Source organism: Antedon bifida, chromosome 9 (assembly GCF_963402885.1).
Source record: "Antedon bifida chromosome 9, ecAntBifi1.1, whole genome shotgun sequence".
Taxonomy (NCBI): Eukaryota; Metazoa; Echinodermata; class Crinoidea; order Comatulida; family Antedonidae; genus Antedon; species Antedon bifida.
Window position 1 is genome coordinate 6,421,815 of NC_136234.1, and position 14,011 is coordinate 6,435,825.

Here is a 14,011-nt window from a genome sequence, read left to right on the forward strand (position 1 = left end):
GCACTGGAAGACGCCTCTTGCTGCTGGCCTAGCTTCTTGCTAGCCTCCTACAGTATAAGCTTTGCACAATATGCAGAAGTGGGCTGTCTTGATACCGTTACTGATCGTGCTAACTTTTATTTATTTACTTATGCTGATCGGTGGTTTTATTATCATTTTTAATTATGCATAATTGTAGACTTAAGTATCCATGAATTGCTAAAGTCTTAAAGAACGATTACACCATTGCTCTGAGATGTTATATGGATGGATGAATGGATGATGGCTAAAGTCATAACGTGGGAACTTACCTGACAAATAGGAATGATGATTTAAGTTTGTTCGTAAACATACATAATGTATAGCATATCGAAAGCAGTACACCCAGAGGTGACGAGTGGGGGTAATAGTAGACCTTCAGCAAAAATATGTTTTGGAGAAGTCGAAAAAAACTTCACAAATGACATTAAGCTACATTATAAACCAGTGAATCTTAAGCACGAACTTAGGTTGCTGTATAAATGGATGGCGTGTTGCGGTATCGGATGTCCAGTGCGTCTGACAGAGAATACGTCAGTTCTTCTACTACAACGTATTTATTCTTTTATAGTTTTACTCCTTCTCTGGTTTAACTTCATAAGGACAATGTCTGGACTCCACAATGACATTAGAAATGAAGTCTTTGTCGCTCAAATAGTCACGTTATCTTGGTTCCTCCAGTGCGCAATGAAAGCAACCATTTGGTTCATTCGCGATCTGCAACCATCCAACACAGAAGACTTCTTCTGCCACTGGAACGAACTCTGTCAAAGCGTTCAAAGTGTTAAATACGGGCTGGGAATCAACCAACCTAAATTACAAAAGTCAATCAAACTTATAATTTGTTCTATAATAATACTAACGATGGTGAACACGAGTATTATATTCTTTGCAAGAGTGGGACCGATCGAGGAGACAAAAAACGAGACACTGTACTATTACGCACCGTTACCGGAGGACGCGCAGATTCCACTACTGAGCCTGATACCTTTTCACACGCTAGCTTATTTCTTTCCTTTAGCCGAATTTGTCGTCATCGCGAAGGTACTTACGAGGCAATTTATTAATCTAAAACTTGTAGTTATAGAATGCATGAAAAAAGAACGTTGGGTGGAATCGTGTGGATTCTTAAGAACCCAGCACCAGAATGTAGCGATTGCTGTGTACAAAGCTGATCAAATGTTCAGTCTTTACCTAGCTATGGAGTATTCCACAACAATCGCCATGTTGACGTTTTTATTGTATCAGTTAATATTAATACATAACCAGTTTTCATTGTTTGTGTATGCTATGATGACAATTTGGACAACTATCGTGGTGTCAATGATCGCATCGGTTTCGTGGTTTTCGGCTGTGATGCACGAACAGGTAAGTCGAAAGGTGTTTGTTCAATCACATTATCAGTCTTTCTCAGAGGAGAGCGAGATTTTATGTAACGTAAAGTAGAAAAAGTAGGCAGTGAGAACTGAAGACGTAAGCACGGTCGCTGAAGACGTAAGCACGGTCGCCGTAGACGTCAGCTCGGTACCGTAGACGTAAGCACGGCCGCCGTAGACGGAACATTATTCAACTTTCCGTCGACTGCGATAGACCTTGCGGCGACTGTGGAAAGTTTACTTGATTCAACACGATCGATACAACACTAACGATGCAGCTCTAGTCTTAAATGCCTGGGTTATGAATATTTTGTAATAACCACTGTATAATAATAACAATACATAAAAAAATAGGTGAATTTATTCGTTTTCATTTTATATATAGGCACATGAAATTGTCCATTTTATACACAATGCGATTGTGCCATCAGAACCTTCTAACAAGTACGTTTTAGAGGTAGGTATAACATTGTTACGCTACAACCTAAGTGGACGGTACCGCTACACATAGTTGACCGAAGAAACAGTCTTTAGTATTCAACATACGGCTTTTCAGTATCTTGTACGGAGTAATATGTTTATTCTTAAATCATTTTATTAGATGGATATGCTATTGGCAAAACTTAACGGACCACACATTGCGTTTACTGTATACACTTTAATGCCGATCACAAAAGGATTCATTCTTACTGTAAGTTCACTAATAAAGCATGGTTTCCACTAGGCGGCGCGCAACGTAAGTTCGTGCGCGCAACGGATGTAGTTTGACTAATCAAGAATGATGAAAGGCAAATTAGTGTCGTACTTGTGATTGGTCAAATTACTTGCGTGTCGCAGGCCCACTTGTGATTTGTCAAATTACTTGCGTGTCGTAGGCCTACTTGTGATTGGTCAAATTACTTGCGTGTCGTAGGCCTACTTGTGATTGGTCAAATTACTTGGTGTCGTAGGCCTACTTTTGATTGGTCAAATTACTTGCGTGTCGTAGGCCTACTTGTGATTGGTCAAATTGATTGCGATGCGTGTATATCCATGCGTTGTAGTGTAAACCAAACTTAAACAACTTTTCTTTGTCATTGGAACTTAAACAAGCATAATTGTTGTTTTCGTTCGTTGCAGGTTATTGGTGTGATGTTGACGTATTTCGCTCTAGCTGTTCAGTCGCTACCATCAAAATCAGTTTAAGTTAAAAACGTTTTTAATAGTAAATTAAAAGAAACACAAACTTTATTAATAACATTTTACATAATAGTCATCTTTATTTTATATATGTACATAAACAAATATATATATTAGATTTAAACTGTACAGTTATACTGTGCATTTTGTGTGTTGTTTTGTATATTTCATTAATTTAAGAATTTTAAAAATAGCTCTGAATTTTAAGTTGCTGCCAAAAAAACTGAAATTGTATGAAAGGTTTTCACTTTACTTTCTCTTTGTACATTCAATATACGTTTTCTATAAATAAATACAAAACATGCTTTTGTCTATTGTTGATCAAATTCATTACATGTAATCCAATATCATATCTAAAATCAATTTCAATTAACCCTTCTACCTGTTTCAATATTTACAATAATGCAACACATTTAAAGTAACTTAATGATGTTTTATAATATATAAATCGAGCACAGCTGGTGAGATTCTTTTCATAAAGGTATAGTTCAAACTGTAAACATTGCATGCTTGAACAAGCACATTCAGAATAACTAACAAGAGAGGAAGTGGGGAAAGGAAGGAGGAAGTGGAAGTGAGAAGAGGAAGTGGGAAGAGGAAGTGGGAAGAGGAAGTGGGAAGTGAGAAGAGGGAGTGGGGAGAGGAAGTGGGGAGAAGATGTGGGGAGAGGGAGTGTTGAGAAGATGTGGAGAAATGAAATGGGAAGAGGAAGTGGAGTGAGGAAGTGGAGTGATGAAGTGGAGAGAGGGGTAAGGAGAGAGGGGATGTAGAGAAGGGTGAGGAGAGAGAGTAGTCCAGTGGAAATAAAGTGGAGAGAGAGAGGGGTGAACAACTGTTAGTGGGGAAACTTTCAACTGCAACAATACATAACATAATATACTCATAATTTATATTTATTGTTATTGTTCTGTTTTAAAACGAAATAAATAACCTCATAATATGATACAAACTAAACTGAATACCTTCATGTATCATTGCCATCATCCTTAGCTTTGATCTGCTTGATGCCTTTCCAATAGACAAACTTATCAAAAGTGTTTTTATACTTCTTGTGCATCATCTGACGAAGTTCAACATTGTTTGTAATCGTGCTGGTTACTGGCGTTGGGTTGGCAGCAACTGCCCCCAAGTTGAACACTGGCCACATGCTAAAAACAAACACATGCATTGGTCAACAAGAGGGAGGTACTACAAGTTGAGACTAGAGAGCTGGGGTCGACCCCAGTGGAGGTCAATGACCTACGAACTCAGGGAGGGTAACATGGGTTGATCAAAGAAAACTCTTGATATGATGACAAAAATGTGATGTACATATATGGACATGATGATGTCATATCCCTACCATATTTGGGTACATCACACTTTTTTTGTCAAACTAGTTTGATTGATAGTGTAGACAAAGCTTTATATAGAAAGAGGAACACTGTACTAATTCCCCATTCCAACCCACATAGCTTAAGTTTGTACATCCTTTTTCTTTTTTACTTATTTATTTATTTATTATTTTTTCCCTGAAACTTACATTTTAATTTACCAATTAGAAACAATAGACTTACTCTTGTCTTTTTGTGAAGTCATCCGTTATAAATTTTGAAAGATATTTACGCGAAGGCGATTGACCTAAGACAACTGTATTGACGATGTTTACGGCTTTCTCTCGTTCTACTTGTAAATGTTTGCAGACATTCACAAATGCATACAGAATCAGTTCAAACCATTTCTCACTTGTTTCAACAATGGCTTCTAGAAAGAGAGTAATAAATATAGTTATGTAGTTACTGTAAGAATTCTGACATTTACAAACATATCTATTCTATTGCCAAAAAGAGAGAACTTTAAAATTGGCAAAATTGTAAGTACCTGTGCCATATAATAAGACTGAGTATAGTCCAAGGGGCCTGGGTATAAAATTTGTGGAAAATTTCCTGGTGAGATTATACCCACATAGAATTGACAATGGACTTTATCAAATTCTTGTGTCCGAATTTAGCCTAAGGATGTCAGCGGTATTATACTTGGTCATATACAGTAGTTTTTCAAAATCGAGGACGGTTGATGAGATGCTTCCCATAAAGGTATAGTTCATAATGTAAACATTACACGTCTGAAAAAGTGCATTCAATTTTTTAAATACTGTACCTTGTTTGAAACTTGACAGAGGGCATGTAACTTCAACTTGTTGTGGATTTTCCAGCGCCATGTTCACATCCTGTGTCACATTCCACGAGGCATCGGCATTCTTAGCTTGCCATGTTATCTCCGGTTGGATGATGTTGACACTGTGAAGCAGTTGTTGTAGACGTTTGATGGGTATGGCACTTAGGAAGCTGTAAATGATGGTGTGATCTTTCAAGTGGTCAGAAATGTCTTTGGCGACTGTTGGAAGCTGAGATGGAAGAACACACATGAACAAGACATCAACTGATGATGCCACACTGGCATTATCATTACAGCATCTGACACCTTTTTCTTTTAGTGAAACTGAAATGTAAAGATTTTGATTTAAAATGAAACAACATGTGATTAATGTGATTAATTTAAATACATAAGTAATAATTAAACAAGTTTTGGCTTCTCCACACTAGGTCCGTAGCCAGGGGGTACTTATAGTTCGGGCGAACCCCCCCCCCCCCTTTACAGCGAACCCCCCTTAACCGACTGCGAACCCCCATCCCCGACATGCCCAATACCTCACCCTCATCTCTGAAAATCCTCCAAATACGTGCCCCACTGTAAATAAATATAGATAGACCTATAATAAGCATTAAATTTGCCTTCTCACCGAAAGTGTGCTTTTTTCGGGGCTTCCCTGTACGTTCGCATTGTATAAACTTGAACGCAAAACAAAATACTGAGTGAATGATCAAACAATCGGTGGCGGTTCCGCACAGAGCACGCGCATCTAACATACGGCAACAAATGTTATCGTCCTTTAAATAGTGCATGTGTGTGAGGAGGAGGAAAAAAGTACGATCGTTTTGCTCATTGGTAGCATGCTGCATGAGAGTGTTTTTTTCCGGCCAATTAGAGGTGCCATTTATCATGAATGTTATGCGCGAGAGTACCATATCCGGCCATCAAGGGGTGTCATTTAACAAAATTCACCCCAAATCACCCCCACCCCACACAAATACTTAGTGTCCGAACCCCCCCTTGACAGATCCTGGCTACAGCCCTGCTTTGTTTAGTTACTTTTGTTATTAGGAAGGACAGTAGGCATAGAAGGTAGGCATATATACTATATTATAAATCAAGTGGACGCAAAATACCCACAAAGTGTTTCTGGTTTTCTTGTTGATACTTTAATATCCTCAGGGTCTACATTAGCATAAGTGAGAAGACAGTTGGTGAGATGAAGTCCAAGGCGACCACACCCAATTACACCAAGTTTGGTTGGATCTCTTGGCGGTGCTTCTTGAAGAAACTTTGATGTCTTTGACACATTTGGTGTCTTGGCTTCAAGAATGCATTTTCTACATCATTTATAAAAAAGTAACAACATTAATACTATCTATGTCTTCACAGTATGTAAATAGTAGCACCAAAAAAAGTGTGATGTGCTATTATATGGTAGTGATATATGCCCAAATATGGTAGTGATATGACATCATCATATAATGCCCACACAACACATGGCATGATGGGCACATCACATCTTTTTGTCACATAAAAAGTTTGGATATAGTGTAGAGTGTAGGCCTACTACACTACACTATTACTAGCCTAGCTAGGCCCACAGAGCTAATAAAGACACAAGTTACTAATATTTAATATAATAATCTGGGTAGGTTATTAGGCCTAGATAGAGGCTAGGGTATGTAGGGCCTATGCCTAGACTTGCGTCACCTATCCTAAGGCCAGGCCTATTATCTGCCCAGTGGTGGTGTAGAGGAACAGTTTTGCGCCTGAAGCCAACACATACATAGGGCCGTCGTAGGCCTACGATAAATAGACTCACCACACACTTACCGTGCCTCGTTTATAATTGCTATAAAATAAGTTGCTTGAGCACAAACCGAAACTGTCAATGCATGGGATCTAGACCGTAAACACAGATAATCTCTCTCTAAATCTGAAAGTCCATTTTCAAACTGTAAGCTTGGTAAATCCTTAGTTATATCATCTGGATTTCCTGTAACGTCGGAATCTATGGACGCCATATTTCGCAATTTGGTATCCATGAACAATATGTTTGTTTTATTCAATACTCCACTAGATGATAGAGTGCGCTATTTCGTTTGGTTCCCGTTTTGGCGCTGTAAACATTTCGATGTCAAGATTGGCATTGCAACAAACGACTACTGTCGTATCATTTAATAAATATCATAATTAAATTTGCTCGCGCGCGAAAAATGTCGATATGGACGATAACGAACGGCGACGATAGATAGATAGAAATTACGAAAGTAAGAGAACTAGGACTTATACTGTTTTCGACGAAAATATTCATATTCATTCATACACCAATTATGACGTAATTTGATTGTATTTAACAGTAAAAACGTTAATGTTTGTTTCCAGTAGGCCTACAGTGATAAATCCTTAATTCAATGTAATAAAATATTATTAAATATTTTAATAATACAATTACTGTCTACCTATTTCAGAATTAAGCATAATTTATTATGTAGATACAATACATCCTTAATCCAATTGCAAATTATATCGGAACCATCAAGCCAGATCCGGTATGACCATGGTATGACACTACATTAACTACTACCTTTAATTTAAAGAATCAAACGATACCGTAACGCACGCATTATCGCATGATCAACGAATACATTACGTCATCGACGTAACACGTACGAACTGACCACCACGGCCTCCACATCTTGTTGCGAAACCACGTCGTTTCATGACTTAAGATCCGAGTCAAGTTATGACCAGTTTGCTACGTTCGTATTACGTAATGCGTAGGCTCGCCGACACTAATCGTATGATAAAATAAAACAAAAGTTTGATCATTTTTAAGTTATATATATTTATTTTCCTTTTTGTTTAGTTTTTTCTTTTTAAGGTAAGAGAATGAAAACAAAGAAATCCGTAAATATCAATATAAATTACTTTTCTAAAAGATAGCAAAAATTGGTCAAATAAATGTGTTATCAATATAGTAAATTTCTTATTAGGATTATACTTTACATAAAAACTAAATCATAAACAATTGGCCCAAACGTAAACCATGGAGGTATAATAATTAATACCCCCATTGGTAAAAGGTATCAAATAGAGTTCCAAAAAAAGTGACTAAAAATGTGAAAAAATCTAGGTATAGATAATATATAATATTAACCAATAAATATCTTTAGTAAAACATATATTTGTTGATATTTTTTCTGTAGTGTATAATAATCATTGAATAATCATTGTAAAAAAAACAGAATTTGAATTACTGTAAAAAATTGAAAACGAATTCATTTTCCCATGCAGGTTGGTGAGCCCTTTATGGAACGCCGAATGTGCCTTTAAGATTGATTTCCAAAATGGACAATTGATAATAAAGGTATAGAATAGGTGAGATAGATGTACAAAACAACATTATAATGCACAATACATTAAGAATAACAATTCAAAAACTAATATTTAACAAAGAAAACGACACAAATATACAATATTAATATTACAAGGATTTTAGAAAGTCGAAAGTCTGTTTGAAGGTTGAAATGGAGGTCTGTTGGAGTTGCCTCACCAAACATAATATAATACAACTTGCTAGGTGCATGTGATTTCTCTGTAAACAAAGTGTCTACAGTAACTATCATTCGAAATTTATTTTAATGTTAATTTTTGTTTTAATTTTTAAAATCTTGTGGTTGTGGTTATTAGTTCAAGCCCCTACTTCCTTAATTGCCAGATACAATGACTATTGTATAGATACTATACATGGCAGGAATCTTCTACATTAAAGGTTCATAATAAATTTGTTTCTAAATATATTTAGTATTACCGATTAATATTGTCTGTTATTGCATTTTCAGGCAAAATCTTTTTATCTACTTTTGTTTCAGACATTAATTTTTCACAACCATTGTTGTCAAAAATACCCCATACAAAATGGACACCACTTAAAATGTTGTGCCAAATTCATTGATATACATTAATTGCATTTGTAAGTGTTTGTACTTAGCACCAATGTGTGTCTGAAAGTATGGATGTACAGTACAGCGTAATATGAGAAACTCCATAAACTTGACAGATTTCAATTTATGATCATTTTACTCAGGCCATAAAAAAAGTGACCACACTAATGTTGGTGTCGCATTAATATTGTTCATATTATCAGTGAAAACCTCCAACAACAAACCTATTAGAGAACTATATAACAGTAATGTTCAGTATAACAGAGCACTTCACTGTCAAGTACTGTACTGCATCCCTACTATCTTTCTAATGGAATATGTTGTAAACATCACTCATTACATATTTATAAAAAGCTGATCTCTACTACAAATTATTTATAACTCATCAAGCTGCTACGTCGGTTTACACTGCGCTACAGTAAATACAGCGCTTCAGTTCACACTGCGCTACAGTAAATACAGAGCTTCAGTTCACACTGTGCTACAGTAAATACAGAGCTTCAGTTCACACTGCGCTACAGTAAATACAGAGCTTCAGTTCACACTGCGCTACAGTAAATACAGCGCTACAGTAAATACAGCGCTACAGTAAATACAGCGCTACAGTAAATACAGCGCTTCAGTTCACACTGCGCTTCACTCAACACATTTCTTACTTCACACTGCACTTCATTAAATAAAACGCTTCATTACACACAATTCTTCAGTCAACACTGCGCTTTATTAAAATACAGCGCTTCAGTTCAGTTCACACTGCGCTTCAGTTCATATTGGGACTATGTTTCATTTCAAACAGTGTTCATTTCTATAGAGCTACACAGCACTCTCTACTGGTGTACTGGACCGCGATGAAACTAGAGGGCACCGTTTTTGTTCACTTGATCTACTTGATTTCAATTTATTCTCGAATGTGGCAAGCTGTCCGACAAAGTGAAGGTTTGGTGAAATGACGCTGCGTCGGTTCTTGACAAGCGTGTACGCCTGTGACATGGTCATGTGCGGGTTCTTCTTCATGATGTAAGCTATGGTTACGGTAGGTGATCTGGATATGCCAGCTTGGCAATGAATCAAGATGCCACAGTTGTTTTTCAGCGCTAAATCTGAAGAAAAGAAACATTATATTAAGTTAATAATGCTCAGAATATAACAATATATGACAAAGAATCATCAATGATGGTATACAATTTGAAATACCCCCCATGATGGTATACAGCATATTCACATACCAGAAAAAACATTGAATATACTGTATTGTTGTAATGCTTGTGTATAGTATCAGTACGTAACTATTTCTGCATCATAACGAAACCCCTGGACACAGTAGTTATTGTTACAATACTTCCCGTTATTATTAATATTCAAAGCTGCAACGAAACTAACAATAGCAAATCACATGAGCGTTACTTCAATTTCCTTCTTTTGAAATCTAAACTGTCATTTTTTTTAATGTGCTTCTTTAAACTAAAACTAAAAGTAGACTTTATAGTTTCTGATTCTGTGGGAATTCAACAAAACGCATTAAAACTCTCAAAACCAGAGTTTTGTTTTTTTTCACCATTAAAAACCAGACATATTTAGCCATGTATTGTACTGGAAAGAAACCAACAGACATAAAAAGGCCTCTATAAAAAAAGATTGTATCACAGTTGTTCATATTTGCACTGCTTTGTCAGTTGAGACGACCTAAAAATGTTGCACAAAAGACTGTTTACTAAACTATTATTTGTCAGTATTTATGGAACTACATTCAAAGTAGAAATACAGTATACAGGAACTAAAAGCATGCACCGTCCAAAGCAATTTTACAACAAAGTGTTTTGGCTCAAGTAACTACAGTATACTATTTTACCCAGCAAGAAAAAGTGAACCAAGTTTAAAGGATAATCCAAAAAAAGACACTAACATTTTCTTAAACAATTCCTGGATAAAACTCCAGTCTGCCTACTATAATTACCCAAATATGTCACTGTCAAATATATTGGTTATTGAATAAACCATACCAAATTTGGTTTGTAATGTTTGTAATTGATAGAGCAGAATAGGACTGTTGTAGATATCTGTACCGTATCTACATATTTGCACCTCCAGATCTATTTTTACTGTATTCGTCAGTAAAACAGCTGATGCTTGTCTATCGGTGCCAAGTATTCTTATGAAGAGGACATATTCAATTTTGTTTTAGACTTCGACGACCATCACCAAGTGACACGGACACTAATCACAAATGCCTAATTGAATTTGCGAGGAAATCAGCAAACTAGTGACTGCGGTTTTTGCGGTATTATTAGCACAATTAACGATGATTTAATTATCAGGGAAGAGAATGTTGAAATATCAATTACATTTTTATCAAAAAATGTTTTTTTATAGATGAACATGCACTTACAGAAAGAAATAAAATGCACGGGTGGTGTGAATTTTATTTTAAATAATGTAAACTTTAAAATATTTCAACTATCAATGATGCAACTCCTCGATATGATTTAATTTAGTTCAATAGTTTAAATTGGAAAAAAAAATAGTGAGGAATTAAACACAAACCCTAAATAAAAATATGCACATCTATAATTATTATATACTGAAGTTTAAAAATAACAGAAGGACAAAAATGTGTATTCAACCATTTGAGAACTACTGTTAGAGAAACTGAAACCTATTACTGACTGTATATTATTCATTATTATAGACTTATATAGACAGACAGGCAAACAGACAATACACGGTTTGTGTTGTCTGGCACAAAGCCAAGTTCCAGGTCTGAACACTTCTAAATATACAAAGTTACCTCATTTAAAAGGAACCAGGTTTTAAAATATTATTTTAAAGATAATTACAATGTATTGTTTCCTTATTATTTTTTGTCTTTTATTATTCAAGGACCTTTCATTTTAACAATTAAAGTTTAGAGTTTCAATGTCTAAATTGGAATAATAAAATGTAATTTGAATATTTATGAGGCGATCTTTACTAAGAACGTCTCACTGCGCAAGAAAGGAGAGTTCTGAGAACGGAAAACCTAGAGAAATTAAATACTAGATTGGATTAGATTAGAATCCAGTCTTAGTCTCTACTACCACTCAATCTAAAGTGTACTTAAAGATCACACAGTTACTATTAGTAATATAAAGATTACACATATTAATTGAAATAAATTTGCAAAAATAAAAACACTCACCAATAAAATTAAAAGCTTGTTCAAAATATCTTGAGATGTCTTCAAAGCTGTTATCCCTAACTGGTATCCTTAGGTAGGTGATATCCGATTCCTTCTCGTGGTAGTTTGGTAGTTTTGTGGTCATGTTGAGAACATAACTAATATTTGTCTTCCTAAGGGCATCTAGATCCGCTGCTTCTTTGTCCCCGCCGATGTAGATGCACGGTAGGATTTGGGACGGTTGGCCCGGCCCTTCTTTGGTAGCCCTTAGGAAACAGCTCTCTATTTGCTCCAGAAGCGGGGTGTTGACGGGGGAGTTTGGGTTCTCGCAGTTATTTGATTTACCTTCATTTTCAATATTACATAAATCTCGATACTGCGTCTCAAACTCTTTCATGCCACCTAAAATACAGTAAATTAGTAAATAGATAGTTAATTACTCCATATAGAAAATTATACAGTCTCTGTGCATGTTTACTTTATATTAATAATAATAATTTTATTAAATATCAGGATGTTTGTGTTATTGGGAAGATCTTTTGCAAAGCTTAACAACGTATGCACTTTAGATAACGATTGTATGCATACAAAATGAAGTAATTTATAACTTTTAAGTTAAGAGAAAGATAGGAAAGTCCAAAGACGCATCTGTATCAGATGATTATGTAAACAAATACATATGGCTAGATTTAATAAACACTGTAGCAACTACAATAATATAAACGTCCCTGGATGATGGAGTTTGTTACCATTATTTTTTCTTTTTTGAATGTAGGCAAATGTTCAGGAAGATGATTAAAAAAATAATTGTGTTGGGTAAACTTAAATAAAGATGGATTTTATTATTCGTAGAAACAAAAACAAATTGTATTAAACTAACCTTTTAATAAAAAAACAGACAAAGAGCCTTCTTTTTCAAGAGATGTTACAAGACATTTGACAGCACTATTAGCTGGTGCATTTTCTAAAGTGTCGGAATCCTCATCGTACAAAACTACTTCATGTACCGCACGATTCTTCAACTGCAAACGCCCCTTTTCGCAACTTATCATATCCGCAACCGTCATTTTACCGTCCAGTAAACGCCGCCTCCTCATTGGATTCATTAAAACGTTAACCGCACCTTGGATGTGACGTTTCGTAAATTCAGTAAATGGACGACTGTCTATGATTATAGTGTTTGGCCATTCATTTAATTTTTGAAAGAGTTCACAAGGCTGGATGGGCCTGTGTCGGACACAAGTCATAGGCCTAGGTCTAGTTCCAACAATATTGGGGATCACATTAGGTTTAACTTCTTTTTGGCGATGACGAAAAACAGGCGAATTTGATAAACAAGATGTATTACAAAATGACCGAGAACAAGCATGCTTTGGGGAAGCCGGTGTTGATTTAGGCCTTGGTGCAGCGGCAGGCGTACACGATCTCGCTATCAACCGGGTAGTTTTCGGCGACGAAGCAGCACAACATTTTGACGATCGCAAACTTACCGATTCCATTTCCGATTTCTCCTCTAAAATATTTGTACCAAATGGAGGCATAGGGTATAGAAGAACTGCTTAAAACTTAAAATATCTCCTCTTCTGAAAGAAGTATATACTGTCTTACTATATAATACTTACAATAATACCGTAGGTTGAAACGAAATTGGAATGTAGGAAGAGTTTAAAATATAAAATCCAAACCAGCTGGCCTAGCACATAAACACAAGAAGCTAGGCTCACGAACGAATAGGCGTAAGAATAGATTTGATGGTATATCCTCCTAGATTTTACAGTTTATTCTTAATCAAACTTTGTTTCCTGAAATTCAAGTTGTTGTTAAAGAACAAATGTATGTTCTAATGTTACGTAATTTATATAAAAATTCGAATTTAAAGGCTTAAAAGTCTAGTTTTCGTCAACTTCCTACGGCTTCAATGGCGCCGAAACGATAGCTCCTATTATTTTAGCCTCGTTTCTGCAATCCAATCACACTTCCAAATAACAATGACATCATTATTTTTGTCTATTTTTAGAATCATAACTGCGCAGTCGTAATTTGTGTGGTTGATTTCAGAGCACGTTATGATCATGCATTATTCATGATTACGCCTACTGATGGCAGGTTTTGATTGGATGTTTGGTTAATAGGAGTAGGCTATTTATAGCTATTCGCAAGTTTTCTCATTAATTATTACAATGATTCACAATTAAAAATGT

The 14,011-nt window shown here is 35.7% G+C and overlaps 4 protein-coding genes across 5 annotated transcripts in view; 2 read left to right on the plus strand and 2 right to left on the minus strand.

Moving 5' to 3' along the window:
- Positions 1-14,011, plus strand: part of LOC144852444 (uncharacterized) — a 97,925-nt gene that overhangs the window by 57,293 nt on the left and 26,621 nt on the right. The gene's annotated exons all lie outside the window — the stretch shown is intronic.
- Positions 337-2,606, plus strand: LOC144852370 (uncharacterized). The gene is made up of 4 exons (XM_078710156.1): positions 337-1,386; positions 1,780-1,851; positions 1,996-2,085; positions 2,514-2,606. The coding sequence occupies exons 1-4, from the start codon at positions 337-339 to the stop codon at positions 2,577-2,579; spliced, it is 1,278 nt and encodes a 425-aa protein (XP_078566282.1). The 3' UTR covers positions 2,580-2,606.
- LOC144851493 (NADP-dependent oxidoreductase domain-containing protein 1-like) lies at positions 2,701-6,859 on the minus strand. The gene is made up of 5 exons (XM_078708988.1): positions 6,543-6,859; positions 5,847-6,046; positions 4,713-5,054; positions 4,130-4,316; positions 2,701-3,721 (listed from the first exon to the last, which is right to left on the minus strand). Exons 1-5 carry the CDS (start codon positions 6,752-6,754, stop codon positions 3,538-3,540), a joined length of 1,125 nt encoding a protein of 374 aa, XP_078565114.1. The 5' UTR covers positions 6,755-6,859; the 3' UTR covers positions 2,701-3,537.
- LOC144851638 (dual specificity protein phosphatase 2-like) lies at positions 7,541-13,782 on the minus strand. The gene is made up of 3 exons (XM_078709201.1): positions 12,691-13,782; positions 11,832-12,212; positions 7,541-9,756 (listed from the first exon to the last, which is right to left on the minus strand). Exons 1-3 carry the CDS (start codon positions 13,349-13,351, stop codon positions 9,470-9,472), a joined length of 1,329 nt encoding a protein of 442 aa, XP_078565327.1. The 5' UTR covers positions 13,352-13,782; the 3' UTR covers positions 7,541-9,469.

Excerpts from the sequence above, each read along its gene's own strand:
- LOC144852370 (XM_078710156.1), top strand. The coding sequence starts at position 337 with ATGTATAGCATATCGAAAGCAGTACACCCAGAGGTGACGAGTGGGGGT. Across the intron at positions 1,387-1,779 it reads CGGCTGTGATGCACGAACAG|GCACATGAAATTGTCCATTT; the intron begins GTAAGTCGAAAG and ends TTTTATATATAG. Across the intron at positions 2,086-2,513 it reads CAAAAGGATTCATTCTTACT|GTTATTGGTGTGATGTTGAC; the intron begins GTAAGTTCACTA and ends CGTTCGTTGCAG.
- LOC144851493 (XM_078708988.1), bottom strand. The coding sequence starts at position 6,754 with ATGGATACCAAATTGCGAAATATGGCGTCCATAGATTCCGACGTTACA. Across the intron at positions 6,047-6,542 it reads GCAATTATAAACGAGGCACG|AAAATGCATTCTTGAAGCCA; the intron begins GTAAGTGTGTGG and ends TAAATGATGTAG. Across the intron at positions 3,722-4,129 it reads GACTTCACAAAAAGACAAGA|CATGTGGCCAGTGTTCAACT; the intron begins GTAAGTCTATTG and ends GTTTGTTTTTAG.
- LOC144851638 (XM_078709201.1), bottom strand. The coding sequence starts at position 13,351 with ATGCCTCCATTTGGTACAAATATTTTAGAGGAGAAATCGGAAATGGAA. Across the intron at positions 12,213-12,690 it reads GTCTGTTTTTTTATTAAAAG|GTGGCATGAAAGAGTTTGAG; the intron begins GTTAGTTTAATA and ends ACTGTATTTTAG. Across the intron at positions 9,757-11,831 it reads ACAAGCTTTTAATTTTATTG|ATTTAGCGCTGAAAAACAAC; the intron begins GTGAGTGTTTTT and ends TCTTTTCTTCAG.